At 45.0% G+C, this 13630-nt stretch overlaps 1 protein-coding gene across 2 annotated transcripts; it reads right to left on the bottom strand.

The window, feature by feature from the left end:
* Positions 1-4662: 4662 nt before the first annotated feature.
* RFX5 (regulatory factor X5) lies at positions 4663-11021 on the bottom strand. 2 transcript variants are annotated; one of them, XM_007130469.3, is made up of 10 exons: positions 10945-11021; positions 9949-10077; positions 9667-9700; positions 9165-9247; positions 8784-8903; positions 8478-8597; positions 8255-8336; positions 7749-7950; positions 7413-7513; positions 4663-7260 (listed from the first exon to the last, which is right to left on the bottom strand). In XM_007130469.3, exons 2-10 carry the CDS (start codon positions 10062-10064, stop codon positions 6301-6303), a joined length of 1818 nt encoding a protein of 605 aa, XP_007130531.2. In that variant the 5' UTR covers positions 10065-10077; positions 10945-11021; the 3' UTR covers positions 4663-6300. The 2 variants fall into 2 exon arrangements, with proteins under 2 accessions (XP_007130531.2, XP_028344627.1); XM_028488826.2 differs by having other exon boundaries at positions 10885-10961.
* Between the last annotated feature and the right edge of the window lie 2609 nt (positions 11022-13630).

The following is a 13630-nucleotide window of genomic DNA, read 5'->3' as shown; positions in this document are numbered from 1 at the left end:
GCCTACTGATGAACCACAACATGAGACAAAACACTTAGACAAATATATAATGACATTAATTCCTCTGTTTAGCATGTGGTATTTGCTTTGATTTTATTAAGAAAATTGATTGTTGCCCACAAAAATAAACAATAAATTCATTTATTTGAGGCCATAGACTAAACATATTCAGTTTGACTTGGTTTAATAGCAAAAGATTATTTCAAATTTTAGTAAATTATAAATTACCTCTAACAATTTATGATATGGCTAAAATGAAAAAAGACAATGGGAGTGGGGAACAGGGTATTGGGGAGAGAATAGGGAATGGTAGAGAGGAAGCAGTAGGCAGTCCCCAAAACCTTAGTTTAGCCCTTCATCTAATAAACTGAAGATTGCCTGAACTACAGAAGATTAACTTGTTTCCTGTTAGATTTTTAAAATAGGGTAAAGATTTAAAATAGGCTACTTAAAAGCCCCCTAATATTCATGTAAATCTCAAAATCATCCAGTGGTCTTGACTCCCAAAGTGAATGGATACATCCCCAAACCCAATCATGGTGAGGGCAATATTTCCTTGGATGCTTCTATCTATTTTAGCACCAGTGGTTTATTTTTCCATATGCCTATGATCTCTAACATGTCAGCAGCCTGGTCCAGTCCCTCATCTCCACCCACGTGGATAATGGCAACAGCTGCCTGGCTGGTTCTATTTGACTTCCGTTCCTCCATCCTCTAATGCAAACTTCATACCTTTCATTCATTCAATCAATGGATAACTTTCAACCATTCATTCAATGGTTGTGCGTTCTTCTTCCAGTTTATTTCTCACTTTTGTTCACACACATCCCTTCTGCCAGGTCTCCTTACTGGGTTGTACTGCCATGTCTTTGCTCACGTCCCTTATCCCCAACCCCCTGCTTTTCCTGGAATGCCCTCCTCTTTTTTACCTATTTCAGCTCTACTGACCTTAAAGGCTTAACTCAAGCCTACCTTTTCCATGAAGCCTTACCAAATTACTCAATCTCTTTGAATTTACACTTCTTATGCAGCAGAATGAGTATCATGATTTAGCTCTTTTTACCATATGTCTTCTGTCGTTCTGTCCTTGCTTTATGAATTAGACTTGTCCAACCCACCTCTACTAGGAAGTCATTTCTGATCTATATGCTATTCCTCTGGGCTCCCATAGCTCTCTGTGCTTACTGCTAACATAACTCACACTGTGCTATGATCACTATTGACTTGAAGACAGTGCCTAAGTCAACTAGCTTCCAACAAGTGCCTAGGTCTTTAAAAACAAGAAGGGAAATGTCAAATGTCATAGTAATGGACTCCTACTTCTGACAGCATGGAGAAGAAAAAGGGCTCTCCCATTAGAATACAACTGGATCCTGGATAAATTACAGCAAACATAATGTTTAGCACATTGCTGGCCTCATCAGAAAGTAGAAGAGATCACTAGAGGAAGGAAAAATAACATTGAGCTGAAACCTTATGAAGGATGAGTAACGTGCAGTAGGAGAAGCTGGCTTGCCCTGGGGACAATTGCCAGTATCATTATTGTGAACAGAGGCTAAGCCCTGGGCCTGGTCAAAGCAGGGAGAAAACCTGGGACTCCTGAATTAAATCGGGACCCTTTTTTTTTTTTTTAAGAGATTTTATTTTATTTTATTTATTTTTGGCTGCGTTGGGTCTCCGTTGCTGCATGTGGGCTTTCTCTAGTTGCAGCGAGTGGGGGCTACTCTTCGTTGTGGTGTGCAGGCTTCTTATCGCGGTGGCTTCTCTTGTTGCGGAGTTCGGGCTCTAGGCGCGCGGGCTTCAGTAGCTATGGCACACGGGCTCAGTAGTTGTGGCTGGCGGGCTTAGTTGTTCCACAGCATGTGGGATCTTCGGACCAGGGCTCGAACCCCTGTCCCCTGCATTGGCAGGCAAATTCTTAACCACTGCACCACCAGGGAAGTCCAAATCGGGACTCTTGAAGGGGCTAACACAGTCCCAGGTAAGGAGCACCCTTTGTCTCCTGGCAGAAACAAATGCATATCCTCTCTGGAGGAAAGTAAACCCAATTTAGGACTACTGGATTCCCTTAGATTAAGGAATCTTAATCTAAGATTAAGAGCTCAAAATACAAAAATACAAAATATACAAGGAAATAAGCTGCCATGGGCAGGAGTCAGCAGAAAACAAAACAACAGATTTAGACACCCAAGATAAGTTACAGAATATAAAATAACACTCCCAACAAATTTCAAAGAATTGGTATCATAGAGACCACATTTTCTGAGCACAAATGATTAAACTGAAAATCAGTATCAAAATACTGAAATAATAAAATAATAAATGCTGGAGAGGGTGTGGAGAAAAGGGAACCCTCTTGCACTGCTGGTGGGAATGTAAATTGATACAGCCACTATGGAGAACAGTATGGAGGTTCCTTAAAAAACTAACATGCACCCCAATGTTCATTGCAGCTCTATTTACAATAGCCAGGACATGGAAGCAACCTAACTGTCCATCAACAGATGAATGGATAAAGAAGATGTGGCACATATATACAATGGAATATTACTCAGCCATAAAAAGAAATGAAACTGAGTTATTTGTAATGAGGTGGATAGATCTGGAGTCTGTCATACACAGTGAAGTAAGTCAGAAGGAGGAAAACAAATACCGTATGCTAACACATATATATGTAATCTAAGAAAAAAAATGTCATGAAGAGATTAGTGGTAGGATGGGAATAAAACACAGACCTACTAGAGCATGGACTTGAGGACGTGGGGAGGGGGAAGGGTAAGCTGTGACGAAGTGAGAGAGTGGCAGGGACATATATGCACTACCAAATGTAAATTAGATAGCTAGTGGGAAGCTGCCGCATAGCACAGGGAGATCACCTCTGTGCTTTGTGACCATGAGAGGGGTGGGATAGGGAGGGTGGGAGACGCAAGAGGGAAGAGATATGGGAACATATGTATATGTATAACTGATTCACTTTGTTGTAAAGGAGAAACTAACACACTATTGTAAAACAGTTATACTCCAATAAAGATGTTAAAAAAAAAAAAAAAATAATAATAATAATAATATACATTTAAGCACCAAGCCCAGTGCCTGGCACATAGTAGTTTCTCACTAATTTTCAGCTGTTATTTTTAAAAAAAAAAAAAAAAGATAAAATTTTTAATATCCAGATTTTGGAAATTTATAAAACTCTTCTAAATCATGAATCAAAAAAGTCATAAAGGTAATTTAAATATTCTTAGAACTAAGTAATAATTTAAATACTTTAAACAGAAAAATCTGGAGAATATAGGGAAGTGGGTCTTTAAAAACTTATAATAGAAAAAAGACAGCTTGAAAATTAATTAGATAAAAATTAAGATTAAAATTAAGATGTTGTAAAAGAACCTAAAATTAAATCTAAAGAAAGCAGAAGGAAATACTATAGATAAGATCCATAATTAATGAAGTGGAAAACAAATATATAAGGCAGAGGATCAACAAAGCCCAAAGTGGCAGCTTAAAATCAGACAAGTAAAATAAATTTCTGGTGTAGTTGGTCAAGAGGGGAGAAAAGAAGGCACAAGTAAACAGAAGAAATGAAAAGGAGGACACAACTACCCAGGGAGCAGAGGCAAAAAGGAACACGGACTAAATTTCATTTTAAAAAAATGACATAAAATGCACAAAATTCTAGAAAAACATTTTACCTAAATTGACTCAAGAAGAAATAGAAAGCCCAAATAGCCTATAATTATTAAAGAAATTAAATCAATAGTTAAAATATTTCCCACAAAGAAATGCCAGGTTCAGAGGGCTTACCAAGTAAGTTTTATCAAAATTTCAAGGGACAGTTCATTTCAATCTGATGTCAACCCTTTTAGAGAATGAGCAAGAGGGAACAGTCTCCAACAAAGAGGGTGTACAGACCAAAGGAACCATCTTAGAAACCTTAGAAATCTTACTAAAAACAAAGGCACTGGGACTTCCCTGGTGGCACAGTGGTTAAGAATCTGCCTGCCAATGCAGGGGACACAGGTTTGACCCCTGGTCCAGGAAGATCCCACTTGCCGCGGAGCAACTAAGCCCGTGCGCCACAACTACTGAGACTGTGCTCTAGAGCCTGTGAGCCACAACTACTGAGGCCACGTGCCACAACTACTGAAGCCCACGTGCCTAGAGCCCGTGCTCCTCAACGCCACCGCAATGAGAAGGCTGTGCACTGCAACGAAGAGTAGCCCCTGCTCACCACAACTAGAGGAAGCCCGCACGCAGCAATGAAGAACCAACACCCAACATGGCCAAAAAATAAATAAATAAATAAAAATAAAAACAAAGGCACTAACCTGTACAAGAATGTTAGTAGCAGCATCATTTGTAACAGCAAAAAACTCGGAACAACCCAAATGTCCACAGATAGGTGGATGGGTAAATTGTGGTTTATGCACTTGAAATATTATATGGATAAAAATGAACGAATAATAGCTATCTACAACAACATGGACGAATCTTAGAAATAATGTTAAGTGAAATAAAAAAGCAAACCACAGGGGAGTATTAGGGAATAAAATTTTGTAAAGCTAAAAAGCAAAACTGAACAATACATTTTTAAAGAATATATACATACATGGAGAGGATATATATATATATATATATATATATATATATATATATGGCAGGTCATTAATAAACACGAAATTAAGGATAGTGGTTACCTCTAGGGAGAAGAAGGATAGGACAGGGGAAGAACACAAGAAATTCAATGGTATTTCTAATGTTTTAATGTACAAACTGGGTGATGGGTCATTTAATTATTATGCTTCATAACTTATCCATTTTAAATATATTCTTTATAGATATCAAACATTACATATTGTAATTTTTAAAAATCTGCAATGGTGGAAATAAATGAACAAATGAATGAACGCTCCCTGAAAGAAAACTGAGAATCCCTGACAGAAGCTACCCTATGCAGAAGACACAGTAGGTCCTCAAGTAATATCAGCTGGTTTACTGCTTTTTCCAAATACATACCTGGATTCCCTTCCTACTGGTGCTCCCTGATATGCGCAGCTACCCCCTTCCATACACATAGCCTAAACCCCACAATCCTGGCTAAGTCCTGACACATACATGACAAGAGACTGACACCTGGTGGATACAGAATGAATTTAATAAAATGACTAGGGAGTAAATCTTTCACTCTACATGGTGAAAGAGGCAGTAGGGTGGGGGACAGGGAAGCAGGAATGAGGAGAAACCTAAAATTCGGAAACAGGAAAAGGAAGGATATCCATCTTTGAGATGTAAAGAAAGGGGATTGTCATCTAAATGAGACTAAAGAGATAGTCCCTAAAGAAGAATGATTTCCCTCTCATTCCTTCTGAGACTGGAACAAAAGGAAAGAGATCATAGCTGCAGTAAGGAAAATGCAAGACTGGAAAAGAGGAAGCAGGTATAGCTGATCTCAGCCTAGCAAGCTAAAACCACAGGTACTTCATAGCAGTGGCTAGGTGTCAGCTGTCTCCCCAGGAACTCCCCACTCCTAGTTTCCATTTAGGGATCTATGTGATTCTAAGGAGGCTGATCCTGCCCTTTTTTCGAAAGGTACAGTCCATGATGTAGAATAAATAAGCAAATTAGCATCTACCAAACTCCTGGCCACGGTGATTGGTTAGGGGCAGGCATGTGACCCAGGCTGGCCTAACCAGAGTGAATCTTAGGGCTTTTGCTAGGATTCCTGGCACAAAGATGCCCTCTCTTTCTGGCTGGACATAAATGAGGAAAACATGTAATCCTAGGAGTGCTGGCAGCCATGAGGTGGACCAGGCTTGATACTACAGAAGGTAGAACAGTAGGGAAAGAAAATCAATCAGGTATTTAGAGACATACTGAGCCACTGGATCAGCTTTACCTGGAGCCAGCACTACCTCTGGACTTTCCAGTCATGTGAGCCAATAAATTTTTATTTTTAAGCCAGTTTGAGTTAGGTTTTCTATGATTTAAAATTGAAAGATGCCTAACCTATACATTCATCATACTCCATCCCTATATTTCCACAGGATAGCACAGGGATCCAGGTAAGACGGTCAGTACAGATTTATTAGTGACTCTAAAGCCAAGGGTATTGAGCTGGAACGGTAAGAGGCAAGAACCAGGCACTATGCAAGACAGGGTGCCTCAGCTGTCTATACAGAAGAGAATGAAGAGCCAAGTGAGAAGCAAGTGCAAAGAAGGGCCTCTACTAGGCAGACAGGTAGAGTTAACATAGCACTCCTCCCCACATACCTATCATGGGGGTATTGCTTTGGGGTCTTTTCACTCATGGGATAAGGAGCTTTGAAGCACATGCCCCTTTAAGTCTTTATTACCCTGTGCTGCAGTGTCTACCTCTTCCTTGACCAAATGAAGAGCCTCCTTTTGGCTTCTACTGCCCTTGATGACACTCACTTTCGGGGTGACAGGCGGAATTTTATCTTCTGCTTCTTTGGCATGCCGGGAACTGGGGCCCCTTCCTCCTCTGGAAACAGCACCATCCTCCTGACCTTGGGCAAGGTCAGCCTCTCCCATTGGCCCTGGCCTCTCTGACCCTCCAGCTGAGTTGCCTTCCCCTCCAGAGGCCCACGTCTCCAGTGGTAACCTTGAGGACTGGGCAGAGTCCACGGCAGCTGCTGACTTGTCAGGGGTAGAATTCCTTTCCCTACTTCCACCTGATTTTTTTCGAGGGCGCCCCCGTTTTCTTTTGGCATCACTTCCTGTATCCTCTATATCCTGCTTTGTTGCTTTAGCTGGTGGGTCCTGCCCACTGGCCTCACTCACAGGTACTTCAGCTGTCCTCTTCACACCCTTGTCATGGGGTCCCGGGTCACCACCTATGCCCACTTCCCTGTTCTCTGTGCCCCTCGGCTGAGTGAGCCCCCCAGGTGGAGCTTGCCCAGGCCCAGGCCCAGGTCCAGGTCCAGGCAAAGCAGGAACAGTTGGTAAGATCATGTTAATGATGGGCACAGCTGCTTGGGGTCCCCCAGCTCTAGGGGGCAGAGGCAGTGTAGCCATTTTCAGAGTGCTTGAAGAAAGCTTGGGGGCCAGGACGGGTGGAGAGACTCGGATTGGTGGAATAAGTGAGCGAGGGGCCCGAGGGAGAAGCAGAGGCAGCCGGGCCACTAGGGCATTAACCTGTGGGTTATTGGCTGCTGGCGCTGGGCTCTCCACTACACTCTTCTTTCGCTCTCCGCGTGCTGGGGGGCCAGCCCCCGCCCGGGGGTCCAGCTCCTTAGGAGGCTAAAAAGTAAAGAGAAGAACACAAAAAGTGGGAAGACTGGACAGAGGAGGAAATACAGACACAGGAGGTGAAAAAGTACTGGACCCACTGGGGAAGGATATACTAAACCCCCAACCCAGGGGAGCAAGGTCAAGGACATCAACTTCCTTACCTGGGCCTGTCTCTCTGGTCTCTTATGGGCTCCGCCCTCCAGATTCTCTACACCATTCTTGGATTTAGATGACCGTTCCCGAGGGGCATGTTCATCCTCTTCTGCAGAGGTGCCAGAAAAGGTAACAAGGTGAGGAGGAAACAGAATGGAGGAGGGAGGCGATTCTGACTGACTGACTGGCAGAGGCAGGGAAAAGAAGGTGGTCTAAGGTATGTCCTAGAAGGCTCTCTAGGAATAGAAGGCAAATCCAAGGTGTCTCTATCCTAGGATGTGGGAGGGCCTTTGAGGTTGAAAGTGGCTGAGGGTTTCTCAGAACATAAGAGGGGGTCCACTCACCGGCAAGCCCCATAGCCTTGAGCACATTGGCGTGTGCAGATCGGGCAGAGATGAGATGCTGCTGTAGCAGGAAGCGGGCGACCTCAACGATGGAACTGAAGGACCGTTTCAGGATTCGCTCTGCCCAGTCACAGGTCAGGGCACAGGCTGCTTCAACCAGTTCATCCCGAGGTGCTGGGGTTACTTCTGGGCCCATTTCTGGCTGCAGGCGGGAAGGACACGCCCAATCACACTCTGAACAAAGGACCCTCCACACCTCTCAGACACAGTGTTGACCATAAGTAAGACCAGACTAGGGATGGGAGTAGCCTCTATCAACCCATCCCAGAAACCCACTAATTCTCTCCCTCCTCTGCCTCAGCTGTAGGGTAGGCAGAAGGGCATGCCCTATATACCCAGAAACTGTGTGCAGAATGACCTAGGCTGTGTCAGGCCTCAAAACATCGCCCAAAGTCCTCTGACTTCTACCTTGGAGAGAAGAGTGCAGTCGGAGGGTTGTTACTTACACTCTCAGAGCCCTTTAGGTCAAGTCCGGGCAAGGGCGGCATAGATACCAAGGTCTTCCTTCGTATGCCACTGTAGCAATATCTGACGTTTAAGTTAAGGGGCAACCAACACATGGGGGTCTCCAAGCCCCTTAGGAAGGTTGGGCTGTTTCCAGTCCTGTCCCTTCACATACTAAGTTTTCCTCCCCAGGTCCTCTAGCACAACCTCTCCAGTCAAGGATACTTGGACTGGCCCCGGCCACCAAGCCTTCGGGCTTTGATGTCAGGGAAGATCTCTCTGATGATTTTGCCAAAGTTGGCTGTGCTGAGTGGGCGGCAACAGGCGAGACTCTCACAGTACTTCCTGAGTGCGTGGGGGACAGAGTGGGAAGATACTCAGAGAAGGAGGTTTGGGAGTGGGTTCAGAAGGTCCCTGGGGATGAAGGTTGGGAAACCCTTTAAGAAGTCAGGCTCTATCAAGGCAGGGAGCTCTCCAGGGATGAGGGGGTAGTCCTGTGCCCACCATCCCACCCACCCCCCATCCACCCACCGATAGGCATCATAAACACTTTGCTTTGGCAGGCAGGTGTCAGTATGCTCTTCTAGGTGGTTGCGGATCCACCTATAAGCATACATGTACTCCTCATTGCTGAGTGTACTTGGCTCTGAGCTGCAAGAGAAGTAAAAGAGACAAGTATTACTAACATCCCAACAGTTGCCCTGGTTCTATCCAGATTATCACCTCAGTAGTGCTGGACTGAATCAGTTCATCCAGAATCCACCTTCCCCTGGTAAACCAAGGCAGGTCAGGGACTTTTCTTCCCCACTAAGGATACTGTTATGAGGATTCCTATTCACCCTGCCCCTTTTTAGGGAGCCTTTCTTGAAGAATCAGAACCTCTGATATCTAAAATTCTAGCACCAAACCTACCTTTTGTCTCCAGTACTGGGCCCTGAGGGGAGCTGAAGGTAGAGATACAGCTTGTCGTTGTCTGAGAATTTCTGTACATCTTGCTGAGGTAGGGAGGAACAGAGGCAGGAGAAATAATAAGGCCAAGAAGGACCCAAGGTAGGACCCTCTGATCCTTACTAAAAAGTCCAGCTGACTTAGTGACTGGCAGGCTGACAAAGGACCTTAGAAATGATTTGAGGCTGTGCATTCACTGTGCCCTGAGGAGCCCTTAGGGGCTACCAAGGTGAGAAGGGGAGCGGAGGGGATCACCTCTGATTTTATTTCTATTGGGCTTCTACACAAGAGGTCACAGAGATGAAGTGAGATGCTCAAGGTCAAAGTGATAGCAAGTTGCAAGGCCAATTATCTTCTGACAGGGTAGACAACACTGACTCGCATAAACCTTTCTTACCCATATCCTCACCATCTTCATCTCCCACCAATTCTATCTGCCTGTTGCCCTCTTCCCCAAAATACTCACCAGGATTCCCTCTACTTTGTTCTGCACGGCCTTGCTGTGGAGAAGAGGAGAAAGCTGGAGGTCATACACAAGATTTTTCCCCATCCCTATGTCTGACTGCCAGGGAGAGGAAGAGGTCTGAAAAGCCTAGCGGGTGCTCAAGAACTGCTACCATGATGAAGAATCTCCCCTGGTCAGATGCACTTGCTTGGGAGGGGGAGATCATCTACAGAGCAAGTGAAATGCTACAGGGATCTATCCCCAGGTCCGGAATGAGGTTTAGAGGTGGTGATGAGTACTTACGAAATGGTACCTCGGAGCCTCTGAAGGAGGGTGGTGGGTTCCCCTGCCTCAGCACTACCTGAGGGGGCCCTTCCCCCAGTCTTTGGGCTCTTAGCATCAGGTTCATCTTCTGCCATCCCGGCATGAGGGCTGGAGTTGGGAGGAGACAGGACAAGAAGATTTAACTTCCCTCCCCACCCCACCCCGGAGGCCCCAGGGCACTCCTCATCTCTCTAACCAGAAAGAGAGAAAAACAGAAAGAAAGCCTCCAAATTTCCCCAGTGGTCTTTTTCTAAAACTCGCCTTCTCCAAAAATTAGAAATTATTCCATTACTTCTCCAGGGCCATATATACCCAGAGATCTTTGCCATCTCCATTCTATCTGCCCCACCTTTCTGCAGTCTCCTAAATGTGGAAAACTGTAAAGGAAGAGATAGGGGGGTTTGGGAATCCACATTAGAAAGAAAATTTCATTTCTGCCTCTGACCCCATACTGCCCTCCTTCCCCTCAAAAACAACAATAACAACCACAAGACAAAGTTGTTTAATTTTCTAATATGCTCCTCACCACTGAATTTGCCTGGGAGGTCAGAAAGGATACGAACATTTTCTGCCCTTCCAGGCTTGGAAAAAACTGGGCCCAAGTTCTCATTACTTAATCTCGCCACGGCTTCCCCCGCAGCTCCCCCTCCCCACGTCGCCGGCCCCTACGTCATCTCCCTCAACATCCCATCCTGATGCGCGCCCCCACCTCCCTCCCTTCCCCCTCCATTCAATCCCGCGTTGCTGCAAAGTGAGGGGTTCAGGGTAGCGGAACTCCTGGGCTGGGCGTAGGAAACCCGGTTGGGGGAATGGGGTCCCAGATTCGGGGCACGTGCACATGGGTGAAGAAGCAGTTGAAAATACAGCCAAAATCTTTTTCTGCTCTCCTCCCAACTCATATTGCGCCCTCCCTACCTTTGAACAGTCGCCTTCCAACACAAGCAACAATAAAGGTAAGGGAGAAAGAGAAACTACCTCGCAGCCACCTTCACTCCAGCCCAGCCCCACGGTCCTGGCCCAGTGGGCTCGTGCGTTGCTTTATTTTCTTTTTTCTGAATGGCTGGAACAGCCCCGATCTGCCTAGATACTCGGACGGCCTGTTATATCATTGGTTGTTGCTGCCACCCGGAGACAGAAGGCGCCGGGATCGCACCGGCGGCAGCTAAAGTCTGCCTGGTAACAGAATCTGATTGGTCAATAGGGGAGGGAAAATCCAAAGTTGGTCTTATTTGAGTCAAGAGGGGGAAGTCCGGGTTAGGTTTCGGTTAAAACTGGGGTCGGTTGGGACTGCCGGTCCCAAGAGGTTCTTCTCTTAAAGGGACCGCAGGACGAAAGACCGGGTGCTCGCCTCCTTTTGGAGCTTTCTTTGCTTTTGCTTTCTCCTTCCGTGTTTCAGTTTTGCCTTCGGTCGTCAGAGCTACTGGAAGAAAAGATTCAATGGATGATAAAATAACTAGAAAATTATAGGTAGTAGTGATGGAAGTTCGCTGTAAGCTCACATTATCCCCTTTTGATGAAAAACAAGTTGAACCATTCCCCCCAGCCCTCACCAGCCAACACACATGAAGACACTCAACAACAAACCTGCAAACACGGGCTCACATTCCTCACTGATGGAGGCCGCCAAACCTCAGTAGCTGTACCACATTAAGCTAAAGTGCCCGTAGTGTTCCTAGGTTTCCCGAGAGTACTTCATCTCCTTCCAGAGTTGCTAATGCCTTTGCATCCCCAAAGTTCTGCAGTCAGTGAACACTGGAATTTTGACCGACTTCTCCAGGGGGTGCTGGATGCCCACATGAATTTTTTCTCCTCAGAGAACATTGTACTGAAAGGTCAAGGGTTTCTTCACTCTCTTAGTTGAGGCTTTTTAAGGTCATGAATCAGATGAAAACAATGAACCCTCTGCCATGAAAAATGCAGGAACAGACCAAGCGGTGCATCTAATTTCAGAGGTCACAGACTCAAGGGTAACCACCCTTTGAATGGAGTACAGTATTTTGTTTTGCACAGCAGATATGTTACACCCAAAACTATCAGTATATTTATAGTCCTGACTTACAGTTCTCCAGTCGCATCGTCATTGTGCTTTTGTAAAGAGGACAGCAGTGTTGCCTGATTTCATGACCATCTCCCTTTGCAGCTTCCATTTCCCTACTACCAGCTTCTGTGGGTAGCGGGGGAACCCAGAGGATCGCAGAGTTGGGGAAATAAGGATATACTGGCAGGAAGGTTTTCTAATAACAGCTAAAATTTATTTGTTAACTGTGTGCCAGATACCAGACCAAATGTTAAACACCTCGGTTTGAAGTAGGAACTATTATTGCCTCCATTTTACAGACAAGGAAACAGATTTGGAGAGGTGAAGAGACTTGTCCACAGTTACATTGTTAATTAGTGCTGGAATCAGGATCCAAAGTCAGACAGTCTGCCTCCGGAGCCCATTCTCTCTCTCTCTTTTTAAAATAAATTTATTTATTTTATTTATTTATTTTTGGCTGCGTGGGGTCGTCGTTGCTGCGAGCTGCTGCGCGCGGGCTTTCTCTAGTTGCAGTGAGCGGGGGCTACTCTTTGTTGTGGTGCGCAGGCTTCTTATTGCGGTGGCTTCTCTTGTTGCAGAGCACGGGCTTTAGGTGCACGGGCTTCAGTAGTTGCAGCACGTGGGCTCTAAAGCGCAGGCTCAGTAGTTGTGGCACACGGGCTTAGTTGTTCCGTGGCATGTGGGAATCTTCCCAGACCAGGGCTCGAACCCGTGTCCCCTGCATTGGCAGGCGGATTCTTAACTACTGCACCACCAGGGAAGTCCCAGAGCCCATTCTCTTGAACACTGCCCCAGACTGCATAGATTTGCAGGTGCTCAGATACAAATATGGGTATAGACTGATGGAAAGATAATCCCAAACACCACTGTTTGGTATGAAGGGGAATATAGAGCACTTTAACTGGAAAAAAAATTTTGGGTAAATTATGCTGGCTTAGGAATTTGCAGGTGGCAGAGAATAAGTGGAAGCTTTAGCAAAGGGAGAAAAAGTATCATAGCTATGTAAGGGAGATTATTTTGACAGCACTGTAGAAAGGTGAGGTTGAGTGGGGAGGCTGGGGAGGCTAGAGATGGGAAAAACAGGCAACTGACTATTCATTTATGCCAGGTGTTATGCTAAGAGCTGGGGATACAAAGCTGAATAATCTACAATGGTCCTTGCCCTGAGAAGTAACAATAAAAATTGTCTGATAAGCATCATCATAACAGCAAATATTTATATAGAGCTTAACGTGCTGAGGATTGTTCTAAAGGCCTCACATATGTTACCTTTTTATCTTGTAGCAACTCTATCAGATAGGATAATCATCTGATAGATTATCCCCATTTTACAGATAAGAGACTGAGGCATTGAGAGATTAATAATTTGCCCAAGTTTACACAGTAAGTGATGGAGTTAGGATCTGAACTGGGCTGCCTGGATTCAGAATTTGCTCTTAGGTGCTATTATACATTGCCTACTAATATATATTTTATTTATTTTATTTATTTATTTGTTTTTGACTGCATTGGGTCTTTGTTGCTGTGCATGGGCTTTCTCTAGTTGCAGCAAGTGGGGGCTACTCTTCTGTTGATATGTTCAAATCAGTATCAGCAAGGTCCACACATTGCATTGCATTTGGT

The sequence above is a fragment of the Physeter macrocephalus genome, chromosome 4 (assembly GCF_002837175.3).
Source record: "Physeter macrocephalus isolate SW-GA chromosome 4, ASM283717v5, whole genome shotgun sequence".
Lineage (NCBI taxonomy): Eukaryota > Metazoa > Chordata > Mammalia > Artiodactyla > Physeteridae > Physeter > Physeter macrocephalus.
This window is presented reverse-complemented; position numbering and strand designations above follow the sequence as displayed.